General features: G+C 35.6%; 1 protein-coding gene across 4 annotated transcripts in view; it reads right to left on the bottom strand.

Moving 5' to 3' along the window:
• The window catches only part of ANK2 (ankyrin 2), a 617,273-nt gene that overhangs the window by 434,161 nt on the left and 159,477 nt on the right, over positions 1-23,635 (bottom strand). For 2 of the 4 annotated variants that reach the window (XM_058549940.1, XM_058549939.1), the window contains exon 2: positions 14,289-14,349. The exons of 1 other annotated variant lie outside the window; for it this stretch is intronic. In XM_058549940.1, the coding sequence (XP_058405923.1) occupies positions 14,289-14,309 (21 nt within the window). In that variant the 5' untranslated portion in view covers positions 14,310-14,349. Of the gene's footprint in view, positions 1-2,177; positions 2,453-14,288; positions 14,350-23,635 lie in introns of those variants that run through there. One more of the 4 variants, XM_058549941.1, reaches the window with a different exon arrangement.

Below are 23,635 nucleotides of genomic sequence, written 5' to 3'. Positions count from 1 at the left end.
ACCTATCTTGTGCACAAACCCTGAGTCCTAGCTATCCTGAATTACTTACTCTTTTGGAATTGGCATGTTCCACACATTCCTATGCCTTTGCACATGTTCTTCCTTCTTTCCGGAACATCCATTGGCCTTTACTCAAGCTTTGCCTCCTCTCTGTTCCCATAGCATTTCTGACATTTGAATTTAAGTTATCCCTCTATATTTCTTTTATGAGTATAAAATCCTTAAAAGCAAGGCCAGTTTAAGTCGTCTTAATTCCACTGAAGTGCCTTTCACAGTACTTTATATATAAAGAGATTTGTAATGTGATCATTGAATTACTCATTAAAATACACTGAGTGGAACTCCTGATGCTATTATAATGGTTGAAGATATTCTCATAAATACTCATTCATTCATTCATACAATGAATGTGTATCAAGGTTTTTGTTTTTTACTTTTTTAAAGTAAAATGTGCCAGACCTTGTGTTAGGAATGGGAGGTATGCAAGTGACTCAGTCTTGGCCATTAAAGAGATTACGGTCTTGGCAGAAAGTTGACACTTCTTCTCTTAGTCTCATTGCTATCTAAATTGCCATAAAATATACATAGACTAGAAATGTTTCATTGAAATACGTAAATATCTAATCAAGGCAGAAATTTTTATTTATGCATTGGTTATTTATCAAAGCTTTATAGATCAATTTCCTCTGCCTCATAACTGTAGTTTAGCTATAGAATTGTAATGTGCATCAAAGATGATTTTGAGGGCCGGCCCCGTGGCTTAGCGGTTAAGTGCTCGCGCTCCGCTGCTGGCGGCCCGGGTTCGGATCCCGGGCGCGCACCGACACACCACTTCTCCGGCTATGCTGAGGCCGCGTCCCACATACAGCAACTAGAAGGATGTGCAGCTGTGACATACAACTATCTACTGGGGCTTTGGGGGGAAAAAAAATAAATAAATAAAATCTTTAAAAAAAAAAAAAAGATGATTTTGATAAATAACTCCACATTCTCCTATTTTCCATTACTGAAGCTCGCAGACCCGCTCAGTGATAAAGATGCAATAGTACATTCAGTGCATTAATCTTCAATAACCAAATCAAAGGCAGATTTTTATTACTTATATCCATAAACTATTAGGTTAAATGTTGGCCCATTTCCTCTTCAAAACCACGAGAACACAAAAATGCTACAGATTTATGCGACTGGTTTATTAATTCAGGACTGTAACATTTAGAATCCACAGGCCAAAAGTGCTGTCTGATCTCGAAAACAAATATATTTACTAGATAGTTTAACAATAACTTTCTTCTCTTAATGAAACACAGATCTTTTCTCAATGCAGCATCTAAAGATCAATGAAAAAAACTAAAAAGTATACAGAAAAGGAGAAAATTTTGCATATGTTAATTTTTGATGTTCTAGGTACAAAATTCTGTGATAACAGTCAAATGTTATACTAAGTTATACTAAGTATACTTAATAATTATACTAAGAAAGTCATGTGCCTACAAACAAAATCGCAAAGCCTAAAAAATGAAAGCAAACACAAGATTGAAACCCAACACAAACAAAAATCATTCATACTATCTTTTTACCAGTTTTTAAAACACAAACTGTTATTCAAGATACACTCCATCCTATATTTTTCTTTGACAATTTTAAGTTATCCTTTAAAAAAAAATCTCTTTGGAGTCTTATTTTCCTGTCGGGTCTCATGTTCTCAGTAAAGATTTCTTTAGACTAAGTTTGATATTTACCGTTTATTTGTTTATCCTAATATGTTAGTGAGCCCCCATCAGGAGCTTCAAGGCATTGAGGATCCTGAGGTTAAGAAAGCAGACAAGGTCCTGCTCCAAAGGAGCTTTCTCTAGAAAACACACCAGGAAGTAGAATGAGCAATAATAACGGGAGAAGAAATCGAAATCTAATTTCTGTAACTCAATTCAATTAAGTAAAAGTCATAAACTTATTATCTTGGGGAAATCAGAAAATATAGACCCTAAATTTACCTATAAACTTTAGCGTAATGTATTTTCCAGTAACTATTCAGAAGAAAGCAGCAGCCCCCAGGGGCACCGGTCATTATCATTCATATTGGACTGTGTTGCATAAGCTTTCCAAAAATAAATTCACCTCTTCCTTCATGTATCCCCAACAGATTTTTCCTCCAATGGAAGAAACACTAATGTTCTTACCTTGACTATCATGTCAACTGTGATACAGGAACTTTAATCTAAAAATCAGCGGTGAGGCTAGCTCTCTAATGCCCCTTCCAGCTCTCAATTCTAGGAAACAGCAGGCCACTCCTTCCCAATATGAAGACACATGTGCTGGGGCCTTTTCCCCTTCAAGTCACAGAAAGAAAAGTAAGCAGGTGTGGAAAAAAATCAGGTTGTAGTTCACAATAGATATCCTACACAATCACATGTAATTTCACCCTATGCTAATTCTATAAATGACTGGATGCAATAAAAGTAACACAAATGGATATTTCATTATTATGTTTACATGTAACAGTTATCTATGTATTTAAATACATAAGTTACAGTTTGATTTCATGATTAAATGCATGAGATTTGAAATCAGACAGGTGTGGATTTTTTTTTTAATAATTTTATTTATTTATTTTTTCCCCCCAAAGCCCCAGTAGATAGTTGTATGTCACAGCCGTACATCCTTCCAGCCGCTGCATGTGGGACACGGCCCCAGCATGGCCAGAGAAGCGGTGCGTCAGTGCGCGCCCGGGATCCGAACCTGGGCCGCCAGCAGCAGAGCGCGCGCACTTAACCGCCAAGCCACGGGGCCGGCCCACAGGTGTGGATTTGAAGCCTAGCTATGCCACAAACAAGTCATATAACCCAAACCAGTTATATAACCATGCTAAGCCTCAGTTTCCACTTCTACAAAATGGGAATAATAAAAATCTACCTCAAAGTATGATGCTACCTGAGGTTCTTAGCAAGAAGTAAGCACTAAAGATGTCAGGTATTACTGCAATAAAACCTTTCCATTGAAAAGAACATAGGATAAATATCTGTGAAAAGTTCCCTAACACAGGGAAACATAGATATAGAAAAAATATCTTGAAGATGTTATTATACCTAAAATATATCTTGAAGATGCTATTGTATCTAAATTTCATAGCAAACTGCCCCATTTTTATGAGCTTGGATCTCTTTTCAAACTCCATGTACTATATTACAACTTCTCCATGGTTTCCAAATAGGGCTTTCAAGCTACTGAACAAAAATAAGTACATCCGTACAAGTGTAGGATACATGTCTAACAAATTTACAGATGAAGCCAATACAGATGAAGAGAACAGAGGGTATGAAGAGATTTTCAAAGCATTTAGAGAATTCGAGGTATTGAACTCAACTCAAATACAGACTCCATAATCTAACTGGAGAAAATTCAAGAACATATATTTTTTAAAATGCATTATTCAAAAATTAATTCTGGTCAAAAACACAGTTTTAGGAAAATAAGTACAAAGTAAAATCAATTTTTCAACATTAAAACATGCCATTTAAAAGGGGCTAACATTGACTTGATAAAAGTGCTCATATCATGTACTAGAAAGTCTCTCTCACTTTCTCATTCTTTCTCTCCCTCTCTCTCTCCTTTCCTTCTTAACTATATCTTTAGTTTTTAGAATAGTAGAGATTGTATTTATTTTTGAAAACTTTTATTAAGGATGCATTATATTGAGCAAACTTCTTATCCTCTCAGTGTCCTAATTACCTTGCTTAGAAAGTGGGAATGATAATGACTTTACCTATTCAACAGGGAAAGGAATTATCCTGGTCAAAAGCCTTTATGATAAGCTTCATTTTGCCTTAAAACTTTATATTGCAGAAAGATACTCAAATGCCAATTACTGGCCTTTCATATAAATACTTAACGTTTTATAAATATTTAATATTCAAGCAGTATTTAATATAGCACTATTCTAGTATTACTAATAATTTGGATAGTTACAATGGGAAGAACCTAACAACAATAGATGTGAACTATGTAAAGTACCGTAACACACAAGCTAATATTAGCTTTTTTGCCATTATACGGGCAACCTAGGCCTATGCTGTGTGTCTTGTTCCAACTATTGATTGACATATTACATCAGAAAATTATAGATCTGGAAGAAACCTTAGAGACTTCCACTGGATTTTCAGTCCAGTACTTTTTTTTCCCCTACTCATGTTTTCCTAGAGGTAGTTATTTCTAGAAGCTGGAAAATATTTAATTTACAAATAAATATCTCTAACTCCACTTTTGGTCACATGGCTGACTTGCTCTTGATAATATTAATATAAATTAGGCTGCTTACAAATATAGTTTTCTAGAAATCATACTACGGGCTATCCACTATCCAGCTCTCTTCATTGTGTGATATTTTCCACATTACTTTCCTAGGAATACACATTTTGTCCTTTGGGAATCCCCACTTAAAAGATAAATAACTCTTTGTGGGAGGAAACGAGAGAGATAGAAAAAAAATCACAATATATACCTCTCCCCGCCAAAATAAATTGGCAACTAAATGGTTTTTCTTGCATTCAATATTACATCAGTGGAATTTTGCTTGGAAACTCTGAAGTAGGAATAAGTGGTTTATAAAGTAATGCTTTTATATCAGAATATCAGAGTTTTGGGTCATCTGTTGAAAGAAAGTAATTATATTTGGAAACACTTGGTCCTCATAACTGATTTCTCCTTTTTTTTTCCCAAATTTCTGTTACTGAAAAGAAAATTCATCAAAAATGGGACTTTTTCTCTGAGCCATAAGTATTGTGCCTACATATCTGTAAAATGCCACACCCAAATCTCTTAACAATAAAGAAAACATAGTACAATAACTAATTAAATAGATATACTTGGGGCAGGCCTGGTGGCATAGTGGTTAAGTTCGCACGTTCCACTTCAGCGGCCCGGGGTTCACTGGTTCGGATCCTGGGCGGGGACCTACTCACAGCTCATCAAGCCATACTGAGGCGGCATCCCACATAGAAGAGCTACAACTCTACAACTATGATAGACAACTATGTACTGGGGCTTTGGTGAGAAAAAAAAAGAAAAAGAGAAAGATTGGCCACAGATGTTAGCACAGGGCCAATCTTCCCCCCCTAAAAAAAGAAAAATAAATTAATAGATGTACTTTTAGCTAACTCACTTCAGAAATGTAAACTATTTTTCTAGCTAACTCAAGTATTTTATTTACAGAACATTCTTTCCTTTTTTATCTGAATAACTTGGCAAAACATATTATATAGAGACAATTTGAGCTTATTTTAAGCATCGTTGACAGCATAGTAAGGAAAAGAATAGTGTTATATTTTGCTTAAAATTATATTAATGTTATACTTTTTTTACCACAATAAAAAAAAATACTGAATTTCTACTCAAGATTCACATGATATATGATAAAACCAACAGCTCTTCTCTGGGGATGCTGAGACACAGCCCCCAAGTATGTGATATTTTGTAAAATGCATTAACTAAAATAGATCTACACTTGGAAAAATGTTGTTCATTTCTGAGTCATTGACAAAATACTAAACATTTGTGTCTGAATTCTGAAAGCAAATATAAGAATCATATCGTTGACAGGATCAGTCAATCAATCACTCGGTTGATCTGGTCTCAGATCCACACAGGCTCAGCCAAGAGCACATTTCCAATCAACTACACAAATACCCCCAGAAAGGGTAATGGATTTAGGACCACACAAAATTTAATATGTCTAAGAGGCTATGAGCATTTTAGCCCATGTCATCTATGTAATCTTAATCTGTAGATGATTAATTATAATAAACTAACATACAGTTAATTTAAAATGAGAATCTCTGCCCCTGTTCCTTACTTTGCCTACATTATACACTTTTAGTTTCCATCAAAAATTTTTTAATTAAAAATTTTTAATTTTAAGATAGTACTTTAATATTTTATGTTTGCTAGTACTTTGTCATTATTGTTCTTCATTTTTTTCTCTTGTTAATCAAGTTGCGTATATTCATTCAACTTTTCACCCAGTTGATGGTCTATAATTTTTCTAGATTGTTTTATCTCTTATAGATTTCACTAAGTAGAAAATAATGATAATAAAAATAAAATGTGAAATACTGGTAAGTCAAAGAGCATTGCAATTGAAAGCACTATTCTTCAGGGTTGGAGAAAAGAAAAAAATCTATATATCTGAAGGTGTACATATATAGATACATAAACACATATATATACACATAACCTAGGAAGCTTATAACGATACTGTCTGAGTTCATGCATGCCTGTCCTATTAGAAAATCCAAACTAACCATGTTCCCAAAGGATTTAGACCATATGGAATTTTAACGTAGATTTACAGTAAGTGAAACTGATGGATTCAAATCAGAACTCTACATATGTTACGAGAGGGAAAAAACCCTAATTGCTAACTTTTTCTACTCACTAACAGCAGCTAATGATGGATTTTGTAACTCCACCACGTACAATCTTTTCTATCGTGTGGATGTTTCTGTGACACCCTAATTTCAGTCCTTCCAGAGTAACATTTACAAACAGAAATAACTTTACATCAGTGCTGTTCTCACGACACTGCCTTCACTCTACCCAGTCTGCAAAGTCTACCAGATCTACAGGACAACTTCTTAGCCTCGTAGTCTCAACAGAACTGCTAGGTTTTTTGAGTTGTCAGTGTTCTTACTTAGCAAAAAAAAGTTAATCTTCTCTTCCTCACCCATAATTTAAAATGATTCTCATAATAATCGTGTAAAATAAGCAGATCGGTTTATGTTTTGATACAGTTAGTCAATAGCAAAGTCAGGACTAGTGGTCTTTCCATTATGCTATTCCCTTTAAAATATATACATATTCTCCTAAAAATACATGTTTTAATACATACTCATTGAAAAAAGACCCAAACAATACAGAATGTATTTATCAAAGTAAAAGTCTCCTATGTCCACTCACAGAGTCCTGTTCACCAAAGGTGGCCACCATTAACAGTCCAGTGTCCTTCAGATATTTTCTATGGCTATGAACAGACATTCACAACAGAAAAATAGATTCAAGTGTAGTGTTCTACACCTTTCTTTTCTTTCTTCCTTTTTTTCTTTACCTTGGCCATCTTTCCACCTTAAAACATATAACTTTATTCATTCTATTTAAAAAGCTATCTATCCACCCACCAGTCTACTCTTAAAAGTGGATGTTCCCTTTTAACTTTTCTATTTTAAGCCCATTGAATATTTTGTAATGCTCCAACTGTAACTGAAAAATTTTATAAAATGTGAAAATCAAGAATTTACATTTCAAGTAAGTCAGTTCTCTCTACTGTTTTGTGTGATTTAATTTTTTTGAGAAAATACTTAAAATATGTATATTTGAATTTAAACACTTGGTCAAATCAATTGATATTGCTATAATAATTTGTCCTGAAAGACCATCTCATTATGCAATTCATATATATTCATATGAACAAACATAATATAAAACATATATTATACATTAATATTGATATATACAGCACATTTTCATATATGCCTACATTCTCCAGAAAATATTCTTTGGAGATAAGCTCATCTATACCCCTGTGTAGCTTGTTTTTCTGTAATGTAAATAATCTGATTCAGTAAACAGGGTTTGTCTCATATGAATACATACTTAGACAACTGATTGCATTAATTTCATAATGATGAAACTATAGCAATAAGTAGCAAGAAAAACACAAGATATTGAAAGAGAATTTCTTTTTACTTAAAAAGCAAATGGCAAATAATAAACAAAAGTCTTCAAATTATAAACCATATGGCTTGGGCTTCTGTCAATTATGAGAAATTATTTTGGGAACACCAATGGGTATTAAAAACTTTTTTGAAAAAGGCTAAATATAGGTTTTCCTTTCAACATTTTTCAAACATTGCTTCTAAAATCTCTTAGCAGTTGTCTTCCCAATATTACCCTCTTTTTAAGGTAAAAAAGACAAAAGATAATTAGTTCCTCTGGAAATCTCTATGTCTGCCTGATTGTACTGAGTAGAAATATGCATATTTGCAGATCTGCCAAGTTCAACCCATTTTGCTGGAGAATTCCCAGTGCATTGGATTTTTGCCAAACAACTAAGCTGGGTTGTTGAAAGTTCTTTTTATCCATCTGCAAAATTTCACTCTCTCCCTCTGCTGGCGGCCACAGAGACCCTTCACAGATATTAGGTTTAGACGTGTAATGAAACGCATGTTTGTTCCCTTTAAGCATTACAACAATGAATACTTCAGTATCCCCTTCTCGTAAGTATTTTACTTTAGAGAAGCTCTCAGTAACAGGAGTTCACCACTGCCTGCAGAGCTGAATAAAGCTTTTCTGTGATAGGCTCTTCCTTTAAGATTTGCAATTCTTACCACTATTTGGAGAGTTCAGAAGCACTTCTAAAAGCTGTAAGCATTTTACAATGTTTTCTTTGCACCACTGAACAGCCCTAGCTGATGAAAGCAAAATGGAAAGGGCCAGATGCATGCTGAGAAAAGCATGATCCTTTCTGTGGGATCAGTATTTCCAGCTTTAGTCCGCTAATCAGGGTGAGGGCCTGCTTTGCTCATATGCGTTGCCTCTAAGCATGAGGACTCAGACACTGGGGATCACTGTGATGCATATAAGTTTGTGATGCGTATTAAGTCTCTCCAATTTACCCGAGAAGAACATGCTTACTCTATTGTTTGTTTGCAAAATTTTAAACACTAAAGACTATGGTTGACAACAATAATTAACACAAATTTTACTGCAGTGCCCCTGGTTAATTATGTGACCAATATAGTAACTGTAAATAAAGAAAATTACTAGCATTGCTAGAATTACAATTACTTTATACAAATTAAATGGAGGAATTGTGGGAGAGGAGGCACATTTTGCTTTGACAAAGTAAGTAACCATTAGCTCATTAGAGCTTTGTTCACTTTATCAGATACCAATCCTTCCCACACGGTCTCTGTTGTAGACTGACCACAGAGCGAGGGATTGGTTCCAGGCATGGTACAGAAAAACAGTGAACACTTTTCTCCAAAAAGTCTGTTCTTTTCTTTCAGAAAAATTGGTAATACTTTGGTTTATTGAGTTTTCATTTTCTCCTTTTTTCACAGTGGGAGCAGAAAAGGGGTTTTTATGCCAATTGTACAGGTTTAACCAAAACCAAAACACAACAAAAAAGGAAATACGATGAAATGAAAGAAGATTCTTTTTTCCAGTCACAAGAACTGTATGTAAAATACAATTACAGTAATATAAGGATAATATATCTACATCTAGCTATGCAATTTAGCTGAGAGAGACTAGAAAGCCCCCATTTGATTTGATGGTTAGTAACACTTAGATTAAGATGAACAAATCTAATTCTAACATTACTCCCAATTATATATGTTCTTTAGGAAAAAATATCTCAGAAAATACAGAGTTTGAGAGTTTGAGTTATCTAAATTTAAGCAAATCATCTTATAATTATTGACCAGAACAAAGGGTTAACATGCTATCACTGTAAGAAATGTCTCAAATATTACATTTGATTTACACAAAAAGATAAGAAATTGGCACCACAGAAGTATAAAAAAATTTTTTGACATCACAGGCAAACAAAAATGTACATATTATCAATAATCATGTCAATGCATGGTATTCTACTCCCTAATATCTGATCTCCTAGTAGTCCTACATATTTAAACAAGATTTGAAAAAACTTTTAAAAACTCGAGACTATAAATTTTATATCTGGCTCACATGATGTCATATTTAACCCTTTTAATTATTCTTATTTCCTTTTGTTACTTGCTTCTCTATAACCAGAACAAGATCTCACGTACCAGTAGATACAGACTGTAATGTATGATTCAGGGATTTGCACCTGAATAGAAGATGTCAGGGACACAGCCCAGAACTGAGCTCCTTCTCTTTTCCCATGAAATGAATCTGGGAATGAAAGGACAAAGCTCTCCCAGTCAATTGGTCAGACTTCTAAATTAAGAGACACTGCAGGGAATCTTCAGCCAGCGGGAGCTCTCCCCATCTGACCTCAATATTAAAAGCTCTTGGTGGCATAAGCCCCAAGTGGCCTGAGCCCTGCAGAGATAGTCCTCTAATCACCATAGTCTTGAGAGAGAGGATTGTGTGGAGGCAATTAAAAAGGCAGTAGGTTCTAAGGATACAAGCCCTCATTGGACTCTCAGAGCCACTTCTTTCCTCAGTGAGCCACTGGAGGTATTTAACTTCTTCGGTAGCACTCTCTGGCCTGGAGGAACAGCCCTCTTCTTGCTATATGTCTAAAGTTTTGAACTTGCCTTCACAAGTTCAACTACTTCTAATCTCAGCTGGCTGTTGGGTCTGCCAACATGAGGTCGCTTTGGTCTTGAAATAAAATGATCTGGATCTAAATTTTGGCTCCACCACATCTGCTGGTAATTTACCGTGTGAGTTGGACAAGCTACTTAACCTCGATGAGTCCCCATTTCATCAAATATAAAATCGAGTCATAGTATCTACCTCATGGGATTGCTATGACTATTAAAAATAACTCAAGTAAACTATTTGGTATTGTATGTGGCACATATCATATGTTCAATACTGTCCCCTATTAGTTTGACTTTATAACTCTGTTAGCAAGTTCTACATACTTCAATTTAGCCTTCTTTTGACTATTCCCTCTATCTACCTTATCCATGCTCTAGTTTCTCACAAGGTACTGTTATTTTCTTGAAAACATTCAATTCCATGTCTATAGATACTCTCAGCCCCAGGCAAAGTCATATCCTAATGTAAGATCAACATCCTAGTAATTTATACTATGTAGTTTCATGGCTGCTCAAGATCAAGGCAGTTAAATCCTTCCTGCCATATCATATGTCTATCCTTTGAAGACAATTTAAAGAGCAGTTCTACTCATGAGCAGTAGTAAATGGCTCCTCATATACAAACTTCAATCATCCTGGCCAGCAGAATTAATTAAACGGAGCGCCTGGCTTTTCAAAGCCCAGATTTGCAACATACTTAGCAATGGTTTTTATGGAGCTTTGTTGGCCAAAATTACTATTATCACTAAAATTAGCAATATAAGATAATTATATACTTTGGGTCAAAGTAGACACTAACTTGCCTATTTTATTATAGAGAAAAAAAATTATCTTCAAACCACAGTTATCTTAAAAACTTTATATTTTGATGAAATTCAGTATAGTTGTGATCACTAAGAATTGTAATTTTCAAACAATGTTCCATGGAGGTTCAATGGCGATGTCTCAGGGGACCTACCTGAACATGGGATGAGAAGGAATGGAAAGTGGTGGAGAGAGTAGGTGGATCCCAGGTCCACCATGCATACTGGAACCAGAACAGCTCTCTTTTTATCTTTATTTACACCAGATTTTATTTTTCAAAGTGGTTTTGCAGCTAAAAAAACATTTGAAAGTCCCTGAACTAGAAGAAGATCTCTTCAGTCTTATAAAGAACTCTATACTCTCGGTAACCACTCTTAAAACCAAAATGGGAAATAGAAATTTAGAGTTTCTAGTTAAATGGGCTTATTAACATTCTTATAATTCAAAGTCAACAAACCGAAGTCTTTCATCTTCTAGGCCTGTTTAATACTTTCAGAGTCTAACTCTACTGTCCAAAGGACACTCGCCAGAGTAGGAAGAACGTGCCAAGCCAATGACGCCTGAGTAGGGACAGCAGGCTCTCTTCAGTCACAGCAAACAGGACATAAGTTTTCAATTTAAAAAAAGTAATCTTTTCTTCAAGGTCAAATAGTGTTCTTCAATTTTGCCATGAAAATACTGTCATTAGGAGACACATACAAAAACTGAGGAGCTGACAAAATAATAGTCAATATCTTTCTCCTCTCTTTCCTCAAAGCAGAATATCTCTGATTTCTGATTTTTAGAAAGTAATCTTCATATATACAGTACCCTTATAAACACACATAATATATGTTCATGAAAATTAAGGGAAAAGATCACACTTAGATGAATGTCTTCAATTACGGTTCTATTTTAATTGTATGGAAGAAGGTACTTATTAGGTTTAAACAAATCCTCCCAGCACCTAAGGCTTGTCATGATCTACAATGGTGAAGGGTTGTCATCAAATTGAAAGCTTAAGACCACTGGCAAAATTCAGAGAGTTTGATGACACTACAAATGCCCAGTCACTGATACCAGCCTCGTCTAAAAACACTGTTCCCAATGCAAATTTCCCTCTACCATTCTCCACAAATACTATTTCAAACTTTTTTCTTTCCTCAAATCCTTACCAATTACTCTGGCCACACCCTCTTCATAGAGAAAATAGAAACCGTTGCTGATACTTGCCCAAACTTTCCCTCCCAAGTCTATAAGCCTATCTGTATCTGTACATATGCTACCATCATTGCCTTGGTTATATTGAGGAGGTATCCTCCCACCAACCAAGGGAAATGCCTCTTCCTGCACTGCCTACTTCATCCCTGCCTTCCTTTTCAGGAGCCCATGCCTTTAATCTCTCCCCTTCCTCTGCACTGTTCACATTAACATTTAAACATGTTCAAGACTCTCTCTCATTCCAACATCCGTGTCCAGCTACTGGATTCTCTCTATTTTTATTCACAGACAACATTTTCAAAGAACTATCTTTTTTGCTAACCGCATCTCCTTACCTCTTATTTATTCCTCAACCCACTTCAATCTGGCTTCTGTCCCTACCATTCCACAAAAACTTCCCTTGCCAAAGTCACTGAGGGCAATTATGTGGAAAATCCAGTCAGTTTATTGAAGTCTTCATCTTCCTCAACCTGTCAGCAATATTTGGCACTCCCTGTCAACTCATTATTCTCTCCTTTTTTTCAAGTATTGGAATTGGTTCTCTGTTCTTTATCACACTGTAATCTCTACAAAAGTGGTCTCATTTATTCCCACAGTCCTAGTTACCAACTGTGAGACGATGATTCCCCAAATCTACCACGGATCTCGCCTCTGAGTTTCTAAGACTACCTATCCAACTGCCCGTTTAGCCTTTACACTTGGAAGTCTCACTGGTATCTCAAGTGAAACAAATTGTATCATAACATATTAATATAATAAAGATAGGGTCATATCTGCCCTCCCTAAAAATAGCCCAAGCTTATTAGTGCTCTCTCATTATCAGTAGTAATGAAATTGCCTAATTCTCATTTGACACTCAAAAAAATAGCCACAAAGTGACAAAAATTTATACTAACCAAATGATCATCATTAGACGAGTATAAACTTTTTGCTGTAAAGTTATTTCCCCAACTTTTTTTCAAACTCCTCTTCAAATTAAGCCTCTTCTGAGGCACCTGCTCTGAATTTTATAAGGGCCTTCTGGAAATTTCTAAGCAAAATCAGAAATTTTTTTTAAATTGTGATTTTATACAGACATTGAATTGATTTCTCCTTTTTTAGTGTTCTCATATATCTTTTGTTCCTTGGAATAAATTGTTAATTTAGTATAAAGGGACAATACACACTTCATTGCATGTAAAATATCACTGTTCTTTTGCACGATTGCCAATGCTAATGGTGTCACACAGTTCATCCAACAGTCATAACGCAATTGTTTCCCCTGTAACCAGATGTGATGGTTTTTATAATATTTAAAAATTTTCTTTTTGCAAAGAAAGAGATTCTTCTAGACAAGATTCATGACATTAAAAGAAATCAGATTTCCACAAACCATGAATGTGATAAACATCCAGGACTAAGAATTTTTATATTCTATTATTTATTTAAGTGTAATATTTCCTTCTTCCCTCCCTCCCTTTTATTTAAATTGTTTTTCATATAAATAGAATCTGGAAAATTCTCCACACTGATGCAATCTATTTGAATTATACAGAATCAAATTGCCTTATTGACCAGCTTAGAGCAATCAATTTTATGACCAATTCTGATAGACAATGTGTTGATCACAGAAAACAAACCATAAGATCTTAGGAAAACAGACAGATGACTTTCACACACAAATCCCAATATATTCATTTTGTCTAGTGCATCTAATTGCTTTCCCCTACTTCACTCTTTCCACCAATGAATATGTTGACAAAATGATCAATTTACTTATCTTTCCATTCCCAAATGATACCGACAATAATTTCCTACAGAAAGAAAAGTCCTATTATCTATTATATTTCTCATAATTAAAATATTATTAAAGCTATAACTCCTTTAAATCTATTTACACAAAAAATTGTTTTTTCCAAAATAGTACTTAGCTATATTCCAACCTCTGTGTCTTTTTATAGGATTCCTTTTACAGTAATATTAAAATACCAAAAGTACCTTTTGCAACATGGTTGTCATTTGAAATATCAGTTCTTCATGTTCCTGTTCAGTTACTTACCTAAAAGAACAAAAAAGGAAAAATAAGTTTGAAAGCATTTCAATTTATCGTTAAGAAAACTTTTTACATTTGTAATAAAAATAAGTTTGTAGTAGGCACTGATAAATTGCTCTGTAAGAAAATTGTCACTATTATAAATGCAAAAGAGCAAACAAATAATATGTAAATATTTCAAGAGCTCAGAAAAACAGGCAAAACAGAGCAGATGAGAAGATGGAAAAATAGTATATGTAAGAGGAACAGATTTAAGAAATTATGAAAATGTACATCTAATCATAAGGAACTTTAGATTTGAGATAATCAAGATAATTGAGAACAAGATAAAATTCTTGTGTTCATACTTGAGAATTGTTTTCATTGCTTCAAGTTGAGAATGCCAAACAACACAGCCAATGCACTTTGGTCATATTCTATATGAAAGTTGGATCATATTCTATATGAAAGTTTACATAGTCTATATTAAAACTTTTATTATTAAAACATTACAAAAATAGTAAAAGATTTTAGGAACAACAAAAATCACTCTTATTTCACTATCTGAACTTAACAGTTTTTATTTATTCATGTTCTTTCTCCTTTAAATCTATGAATATGAATATGCACTCATTTAAGTAGGTGAATATAAACCTAGCATGAATATGAGTACGTACTCCTTTAAATCTAGCATCTATAACACACTATAAATACAAAATATTATATTCTTTCTTTACTTTTTATTACTTATACTTTTCCTTGTTACTGCCTACTGTTCATGTATGTCATTTTAATGTCTGCAAATTTGTACATTGAGCTGCTGTTTCATAATTTACTTGGCCATTGTCTTTTTAATGATATTTAAATTATTGTCAAATTTCTATAAAAATTCAAGTATGTGTGTACACATAGCTCTTTTATCTCTTTTCAGTTCCACTCATCTTTAGTCCTAATTTTTGCTGATGTATATGTGTCCCTACATCTGGTAGGATAGATTCTTCTTCATTGCTCTTTTTTTTTTTTAGAATGTATTTTTATATTCATGCTTATGTCTTTTCCAATTGAAGTTTAGTATCAATTTGTTGAGTTTAATTCCTTAAAGTCCAACCAGACTTATTAGGATTGCATCCAGTCTATAAACAGACTTGATAAGAACTGACATACCAACAATGACTTGTCATCTCATCCATCCCTTATTCAAATCTTCCCTTTCATCTCCCAAAAAAGTATTCCAGTTTTCTTTGCATGGTCCATGCACACCCTTTGATAAGCTCATCGTGAAGTATTTAATACTTCTTGCAATTGTCAACAGGATCTTCTTTCTCGTTATACTTTCTCTCTGATATGCATTAATACTATTAATTCCTGCACTTTTATTTTGTGTTCATTCTCTTTAGAAAGTTTATAGGCTCTCTAAAGTTTTTGACATTTCTCTGATTACATAACAATTTTTAAAACTACAAGGAAAAGGCATGAATTCTTCCTGAGTATCCCTATTATACAAGTTAAAATAATTAGGCAGACTGACTATGATATGCAGAACAATCTGGAGTTGATGGCCGCGAGGACCATTATGATGACATACTGAGTCACATTCCAAAAGCAGGCTTTGATTTTTGTGTGTATATCCATTTAGGAATTGTGCTGCCTCACACATAACATTCAAGTATTTTTTACCTTTGCATTAACAGCCTCCATGTATCATTTTCAGAGAAAACTTACTACACAATGATATCCTATGGCTTTTCTCAGAAAGCTATTTGAAGTGTGTTTGTGCCCTATGGGAAAAAGGTCAAAGGATGTGAACTATGGTTTAACAGGAAGAGCCCAGCTTTGGAATCTTACTGGCCTGGCTTCAAGGCCTGACTCTCCCACTTGCCAACCATAGGCTCTGCGCAAACTGTTTCAACTCTGAGCCTCAATCCTCCTCAGGAAATGAGGTTACTTGGAGGCTTAGGGACAGTACATAGATGCGCCTGGCATAAATGTGTCACTCAAAAATTGGTAAGTATTACCATTTGTTGACAGAAGCCTATGTCTAGACCTCATTCTAAGCATTTTATATACATTTATTCATTTAATCTCACAATAGCCATGTGAAATATTTTGCACATTTAGTCCATGAGGAATGGGTTCAGAGTCTATATTGAACAAATTCACAGTAATAATCAACGCTCATCAAGGATTCTAGCCATTGTCTCTGTGATGCTAAGTTAATGTTCTCTCCACTCTGACATCCTGTCTTTCATTTTCATTCCTCTTCCCTACTAAGATCCAGCTTTTCACAATATTCTAAAGATTTCCTTTTAGGGCCGGCCCCCATGGCTTAGCGGTTAAGTGCGCGCGCTCCGCTGCTGGCGGCCCAGGTTCGGATCCCGGGCGCGCACCGACGCATTGCTTCTTCGGCCACGCTGAGGCCGTGTCCCACATACAGCAACTAGAAGGATGTGCAGCTATGACATACAACTATCTACTGGGGCTGTGGGGGAAAAAAATAAATAAATAAAATTTTAAAAAAATTTATAAAGATTTCCTTTTAATTTGAAAGGATTGGAAAAGAGTCTTTTTAAATTTACCTTAAAATCCAGTAAATAATGTCTATAATCTTGAAACTGTCATTAAAAACCACCTATCATCTGTCTGACCCAAAATACCTTTTCCAACACTAATTATCACTACTTTCCTTTACTTATCCTACAACTAGACCAAATTCCTTGCTATTCCCCTTTACATACATGCAGAATTTTACCTCACTTTCCTGTCTCCGTGCTCCATCACAAGATAATTGATTTAAAAATTTTTCATTACAAAAGAAATAACTGCTTGTGCTGGTTATTTTCTAGGCACCCCTGAGATCCCATCTGTTCCCTTCTCTTCTCTGCCCTGCTCTCGTCCTGTGAGGCTGACCTCCACAGACTGTTACACAAGCTCCCTTGCCCACCAGCTTCCATTTGAGTTAGGCCAGTGGGATGCACCAGCAAGAGATCCCAAAGTGGGATAGGAGAGAGACTAACATGCATATTCTTCATGGTCCCTCCCTGCTTTGACATTCTGGCAGGGGCCGCATCCCTCTAGCAGTACAGCTTCCATTAGATGGCCCCTCTTCTACATTCTAGTAACACAGTTTCCTCCATCTCAGTCCTTCAGGTCTAGACTAATGGTGATGATGGTGGCCCCAAGGTACCTCACCACCCCTTGATGGTTCCCTTAACCTGACTCACTTCTCCTTAAATTGTCTCTTCATTAAAGTCTCTTCAAGAATCCTGGCTGAGTTTCCCATCTATTCCTTCTCATAAGAAAAAAAAATGGAAGTGTATAAAGTACAGAGAAAAATACTTTATGTATAAGCATATAAAGTAAAGAGAGAGATACTGTTGGAATAATCAGGCTTAATAAGAAACGTATGACTTCCAGATTGCTTTACGTACATACACATAGTTATTGTCTTAAAAATTATATAACATTGTTTTGGAACTTGTTTTTTTTGTCCTCGTGGATCTTGGCCATGCCAATATATACAAACTCATCTCATCTTTTTCAATATTTTCTTAGCCTTCCTGAAGATACGTGCATATAATATATCTATTTAATCAAAGAAAGGACATTCTTTCCATCACACAATATCCAAAATTAGTTTAAAAATTTCTCAGTTTTAATTTATATCTTCAAGAGTTCCACTCATAATTATTCTATGAAAGAAACTTGAGGAATGATGTTTACCTTCAAAGTCAGTCTAAAATTCCAACAAAAGCAGTGTCTGAAATTGCTGACCAAGGAATGTTAAGTTGGATAGGCATCTCCCATCTCACAGTTAAACTGCAATGAAAAAAACTAAGAGATAAGAGATGCCTCTGGCCTATCATTTCTTCTTCTTTTAATAACTACCATTTATTGAACATCTACAATATGTCAGAAGCTACACTAGCCTTCTCACATGTACTTTCTATTTATTCTTCATGACATGAAGACAGGAATTATTAAGTCCTTTTTACAAATGAGAAAACTAATCATCACAAGGCTAAGTAACTTGCCCAGGCTTTGTACGTGCCAGAGCCAGGATCTATCATCTCCAAAGTCACCTTTTTCATTATATCTTGCTGCCTCCTTTAAGAGATTTGGTGTATCTACATTTTACTTAATATCAGGGGATCAGACAACTTTTTCATGCCAAAGTCGTGTTTATATTATTTCAAGTTTTGCTAAATGCTCATCATATTGTATCACAATATATCATATTTTCATGAGATATGATTTAGCCCAATATCATTAAGCCATTAAAATATTGTAATGTTTCCATTCTATTGTCTCTTACTCTTCAAGGCAGATTGAAACTTTAACAGTCATTAACATTCAAGCCATGAATGGTTACGAAAACACGAAGGACTCAAATACTAACAGGTTAGAGATGTTCCAATGGCTTAGGGTCCCTAAACCAGTGTCCGTGGACCAATTACAGCAGAATCACTGAGTGTGTTTTTTAAAAAATCCTAGAGTCTTGAGCCTCATCACAGTATAATCTTTTAAGATTTTGTACTTTTTAAAAGTTCTCCAAGGTGATCCTTCTGCATATTAAAGTTTGAGAAAATAAGACAAGAATCATTGCCTTATTTCAATGGGCTTTGGATCAGCAGTATATCAATATCACCTAGGAACTTGTTAGAGATGCAAATTCTTGAGCCCCACCCCAGATCTTCTAAATAAGAACAGGTATTTAGACATTTAAATCAGAACCATCATTTCAAACTCCCTTAGAATCGTGTGTGTAACCATAGAGATCAGATGGTTGGCATGATACTTTTTTGAAAAAGTGTTCCCATAGTTCACTTTGTAATGAACAACCCTCTCTGTACCTTCGTACCAATTTAGGAAGTACAACATTTAAGAATTCATAAGAAGTTTCCCTGGAAAAGATGAATCAAATTGAAAGAAGAAGAACATCGCCTTCAGGTGTCAAAAGAATAGCACCAGTTCACAAAAACCTGGCCCAAAGTCCTAGACTAACAGACAATAGCATCACAGAACACTAATCGTGGACCCGTTTGCCGCCCAGAGCTTACATTAGCAAACGCACTAACCGGGACCTGATCCGGCATCTCACACAACTAGGAACCTAACAGGAAAATCAACGCTGTTCACTGCATGCTGGGCAAAGTGTTCCGTTTGACATTTAGAACCAGTTGCACTCAACTACTTTTAATTTTGTTCCCAATTTTAACAGACTGCCAAAGACACAGAGCTACTGCATGAAGTCCTTGCTTCCAGCTCTCATTGGCTGTTCTGTCGAGCCTTTGAATACTTTGAGCTCCACTGAGAGAACATGCATTATTTCCTTTTGAAACTGAAAACCAGTTCCTGGGCCTTTGCATCCATGTTTATTCTTCTCCAAGAGAATCGAGAGCAGTATAAGTGCTCTCTTCTTCCCTGTGAGCCTGTAACTCTCCTCTCTTAATGATGCAGCGTCTTGGGCTTAGCTCAGTTTAAAATGCACTTGCTTGGCCTCCTTCAGATCCACAATTCAATTCGATTCTCCTGGCCTCTGACTGTGAATAGCTTTCAGTGGTGAAATATATCACACCTCGTATTTTTCTTCTTTCAAGGCAGAGTATTCTGCTTTGCAGTTGGCAAAGAAACAACACTGAAAACTATTTGCAACAAATAAAATATTAACTAGACAGATACTCTCAGCATCAGTTTCTCAACAACTCTTTCCTCTCTAGACTTAATAGAAAACCCCATATGAAGATAAAGACTCACTAATTTCAATCATATTTTTCCTCTAATTTTAACAACTACTTAAACAGGAATAATAGGTACAGTAGCTTTTCCTCACGTCCTAGAATGTATGTTTCCATTCATACCTTATAGTTATCTAGTCACAACTGACTACTAAACCATATATGAACAACTGGATGAATATGTAGATGACTGTGTAGGAACCCCACTGAAAGTGGTAGGTCTGAAACCTGAAAAACAACTCCCCCCAAAACCACGCAGTATCAACAGTGTACAAGGCATTATTTCAGTGCTTTCCAATCTAGTTGAAGACGACATAATTAAACAAAAAAAAAATTTAATAATAATTATAACCTATCACTTACAGAGTGTTTCCAAGTACAAAAAATTGTATTGACTACTTTACATGCATTATCTCAATTACTATTCAAAACAATTCCGTGAAAATCATCCTATATTTACATTCTATAGGCAAGCAAAGGGAAATTCTGAGAAATAAAGGTATTTGCCCAAGAACATATTGCTAATAAGTGATTGGACTAAAAATCAAATCCAGGTCTTTCTGATTTATAAAGCCTAGGCCTTAGCAAAGTTGGTTTTATAAATCAAGGCAATGTAAACTAAGTGGCATATTGGTGGGTCAGGCATTAAATGTAATCTTTACAGAGGTGATAAAACTTAAGCTGAGTCTTGAAGTAGTTAAGAGGAGAGAACAGAAAAGGAAATTGGAAGGAAGGAAAGGAATGGAAGAGAAAGACCCAAAGGAGAATATAAGATGAGTTACTATTGGCCTAAGTGAAGCTACAGATCAGGACTTCTCAAGGCAAGTTCAAGAGACCAGTCTGGCTAGAGCAGAGTTAACAGAACAAAAAGATAAAACTGAAAGTGGGAGTTAGGGTCAGATTTTATAGGTCTTAAATGCCAAGCGATGCAGTTTGACCTTTATCTATAGAATATGATGAGTCATACTTTAAGTTTTTTAGTAAGGGAATGGCATGATCAAAATGGAGTTTCAAGGAGATTCATCCAGCAAGTGGGCAGGCTGGCTTGGACAGGGGTTAGAAAGAGATAACTACGGTGGAAATAATGTTCTAATAAGGACCTGACAATTGCAAAACACCTCAAAGCTTAAGAATTATAGCCTAGCTTCCAAATGCCAAATCTGCATTAGTTAAACCTTTTGGACTCAGCAGTGCACTTCTTTTTTTTCCACCCCAGGTCAAGTCTAGGGTTAACCCTTGCAGAGGCTCTCGACACTAGAATGTAAGCTCCATGAGGTAGGGATTGTTGTTGTTTTAATTGTTGAATGTCTGTGCCTGGAATAGTGCCTAACATGGAGTAGCCACTCAATAAATATTTACTGAGTGAATGAATGAGGCAAAATGCCCAACCATGTAAATGTCTAATTCTACGCCTAATGTTATTACATGTTTATGTAGAACAGAGAGAAAGCAAAGCGGAAATACATTTTCTATACAGACCACCACTCACCCATCTTTGACATAAATCACACTCCCCTGTGTGTGAATATTAAACAATGTTTCATTATAACCAAAGCATCGTACAGGCCTTCTTTGGGTCCTGATTTGAACAAATCAACTGTAAAAAAGGCAGGTTTGAGACAATCAGGGAAATATGGATATTAGGTATTTGGTATTAAATTATATAAAAGAGGTATGATAATGGCATGGTGGAAAAAAAAAAGCCTTACTAGTTAGAGGCATAATGAAATATTTACAAGAAAAATGATATAATATCTGGTGTTTGCTTTCAAATACTTCAACAAAATCAAACAAAAAAATGTAGGGTGGGAGGGAGATGAAGCAAAAGTAGCAAAATGATGATTTTTGAAGTTGATTGCATATATGGAGACTCATTATAGTATTCTCCTTACTTTGGCCCATGTTTAGAAACATCCATAAGAGATTTTTTTAAGAGCCTCATGAAATGTGGGCAGTAAAGCAAAAACAAACACCAAAATTTTAGTCTACACATGGAGATGTCCACCAGATACCACCCAAATATGATCACCCTCATGCATCCATTCAGCACACGGTTATTGAGTCGACAGTGTACTGGGAGTTATTTGAAGGTGAAGGAGACACTGTCCCTGGTCTCAGAGATCTCATAATCACAGGGGGGAGGCAGGACGGAAAACTAATGATAGCAATCCAGAGTCATCATGATGTGCTGAAATGGACAAGTTACAGTGGGAGCACGAGACATAATTAAATTTAATATTTAGACAACTCCATCTGGCTGCAGGGTAGTTAATGGGCTGAAGAAAAGCAGAGAAAATTAGGACAGGAACTGAGGCAGTGGCACTGAAACTAAAGAAGGGACAGATACAAGAAACTTTAAGGAAGTAATACAAGTCTCATACTACTTATAATTTACTTTGAATAATAATAAAATAGCTAACTCTATTAGGTGCCTACTTTGTACCCAATCCTGCAAAGATCATGGTTTTGATCATCCATGCTAATGGCTAAGAAAATGGCGTTTTTATATGTGGGTCAGTGGAAGAAAAAGAGGAAATTGTATGTGCGTGCACACAGTAGCAATAATGTAAATACAGATTAACAAAATAAGAAAAAAAATCATGGAGAAATGTATAAATAAATACTATAAAAATCATTTTGGATGTCACTAAGAAATTATGTAAATACACATTAATCTATGCAATGGGTTTTATTTAAAGGCAACTCCTTTTGCTGAACTCATATATGAGATATTTAGAATCCAGACACTACAGAGTATATCCAGTTACTCAGGTCACATCTGTATTCTGTTAAGGAAGTTAGTTTCCTAACTGCCACTAATATCAAAATATGTGACAGGATACTCAAGGAACTACACACCTGAATGATTCTTTGTAACATTTCAAACACTCAAATTTTTTTTTGTGTGTGTGAGGAAGATCAGCCCTGAGCTAACATTCACGCCAATCCTCCTCTTTTTGCTGAGGAAGACCGGCCCTGAGCTAACATCTATTGCCAATCCTCCTCCTTTTTTTCCCCTTTTCTCCCCAAAGCCCCAGTAGATAGTTGTATGTCATAGCTGCACATCCTTCTAGTTGCTGTATGTGGGACGCCCCCTCAGCATGGCTGGACAAGCAGTGCTTTGGTGCAAGCCCGAGATCTGAACGCAGGCCGCCAGCAGCGGAGCACGCACACTTAACTGCTAAGCCAGGGGACCAGCTCCTCACTCAATTTTAAATAAAAAATAACAGCCTGTGCCCACAGGAAAGGCTTCACAGTCTCATCAACCTGGATGGAGTCAGGCTAGAAAGATGCAGACGAAGGTTAGGAAATGCCTTTTCCTTCCCTGAGCAAGGCTTTCCGAAATGCTGAAAGTACCCTGGATGGTCCCTTCTTTAAATGTTTCATAGATCAGAATGAAATGTCTGAGTCGACAGTCATGATAAACAGGGCAGCAATTCCTTCATGAAACTGACACTTCCCAGAGAAAAAGAGCATCTTCTGTTTCCTCCCTTTTTATCTCCTGGTGTGTCAACGAGACAGAAAAAAATTTATCTCCCTGGGAGAGTGGTCTGAGTAAGTCATGAGCTTAGATATCT

Source organism: Diceros bicornis, chromosome 11, assembly GCF_020826845.1.
Source record: "Diceros bicornis minor isolate mBicDic1 chromosome 11, mDicBic1.mat.cur, whole genome shotgun sequence".
NCBI lineage: Eukaryota > Metazoa > Chordata > Mammalia > Perissodactyla > Rhinocerotidae > Diceros > Diceros bicornis.
Note: the sequence above shows the minus strand (reverse complement) of the source record. Positions and strands in the feature narration are given on the sequence as shown.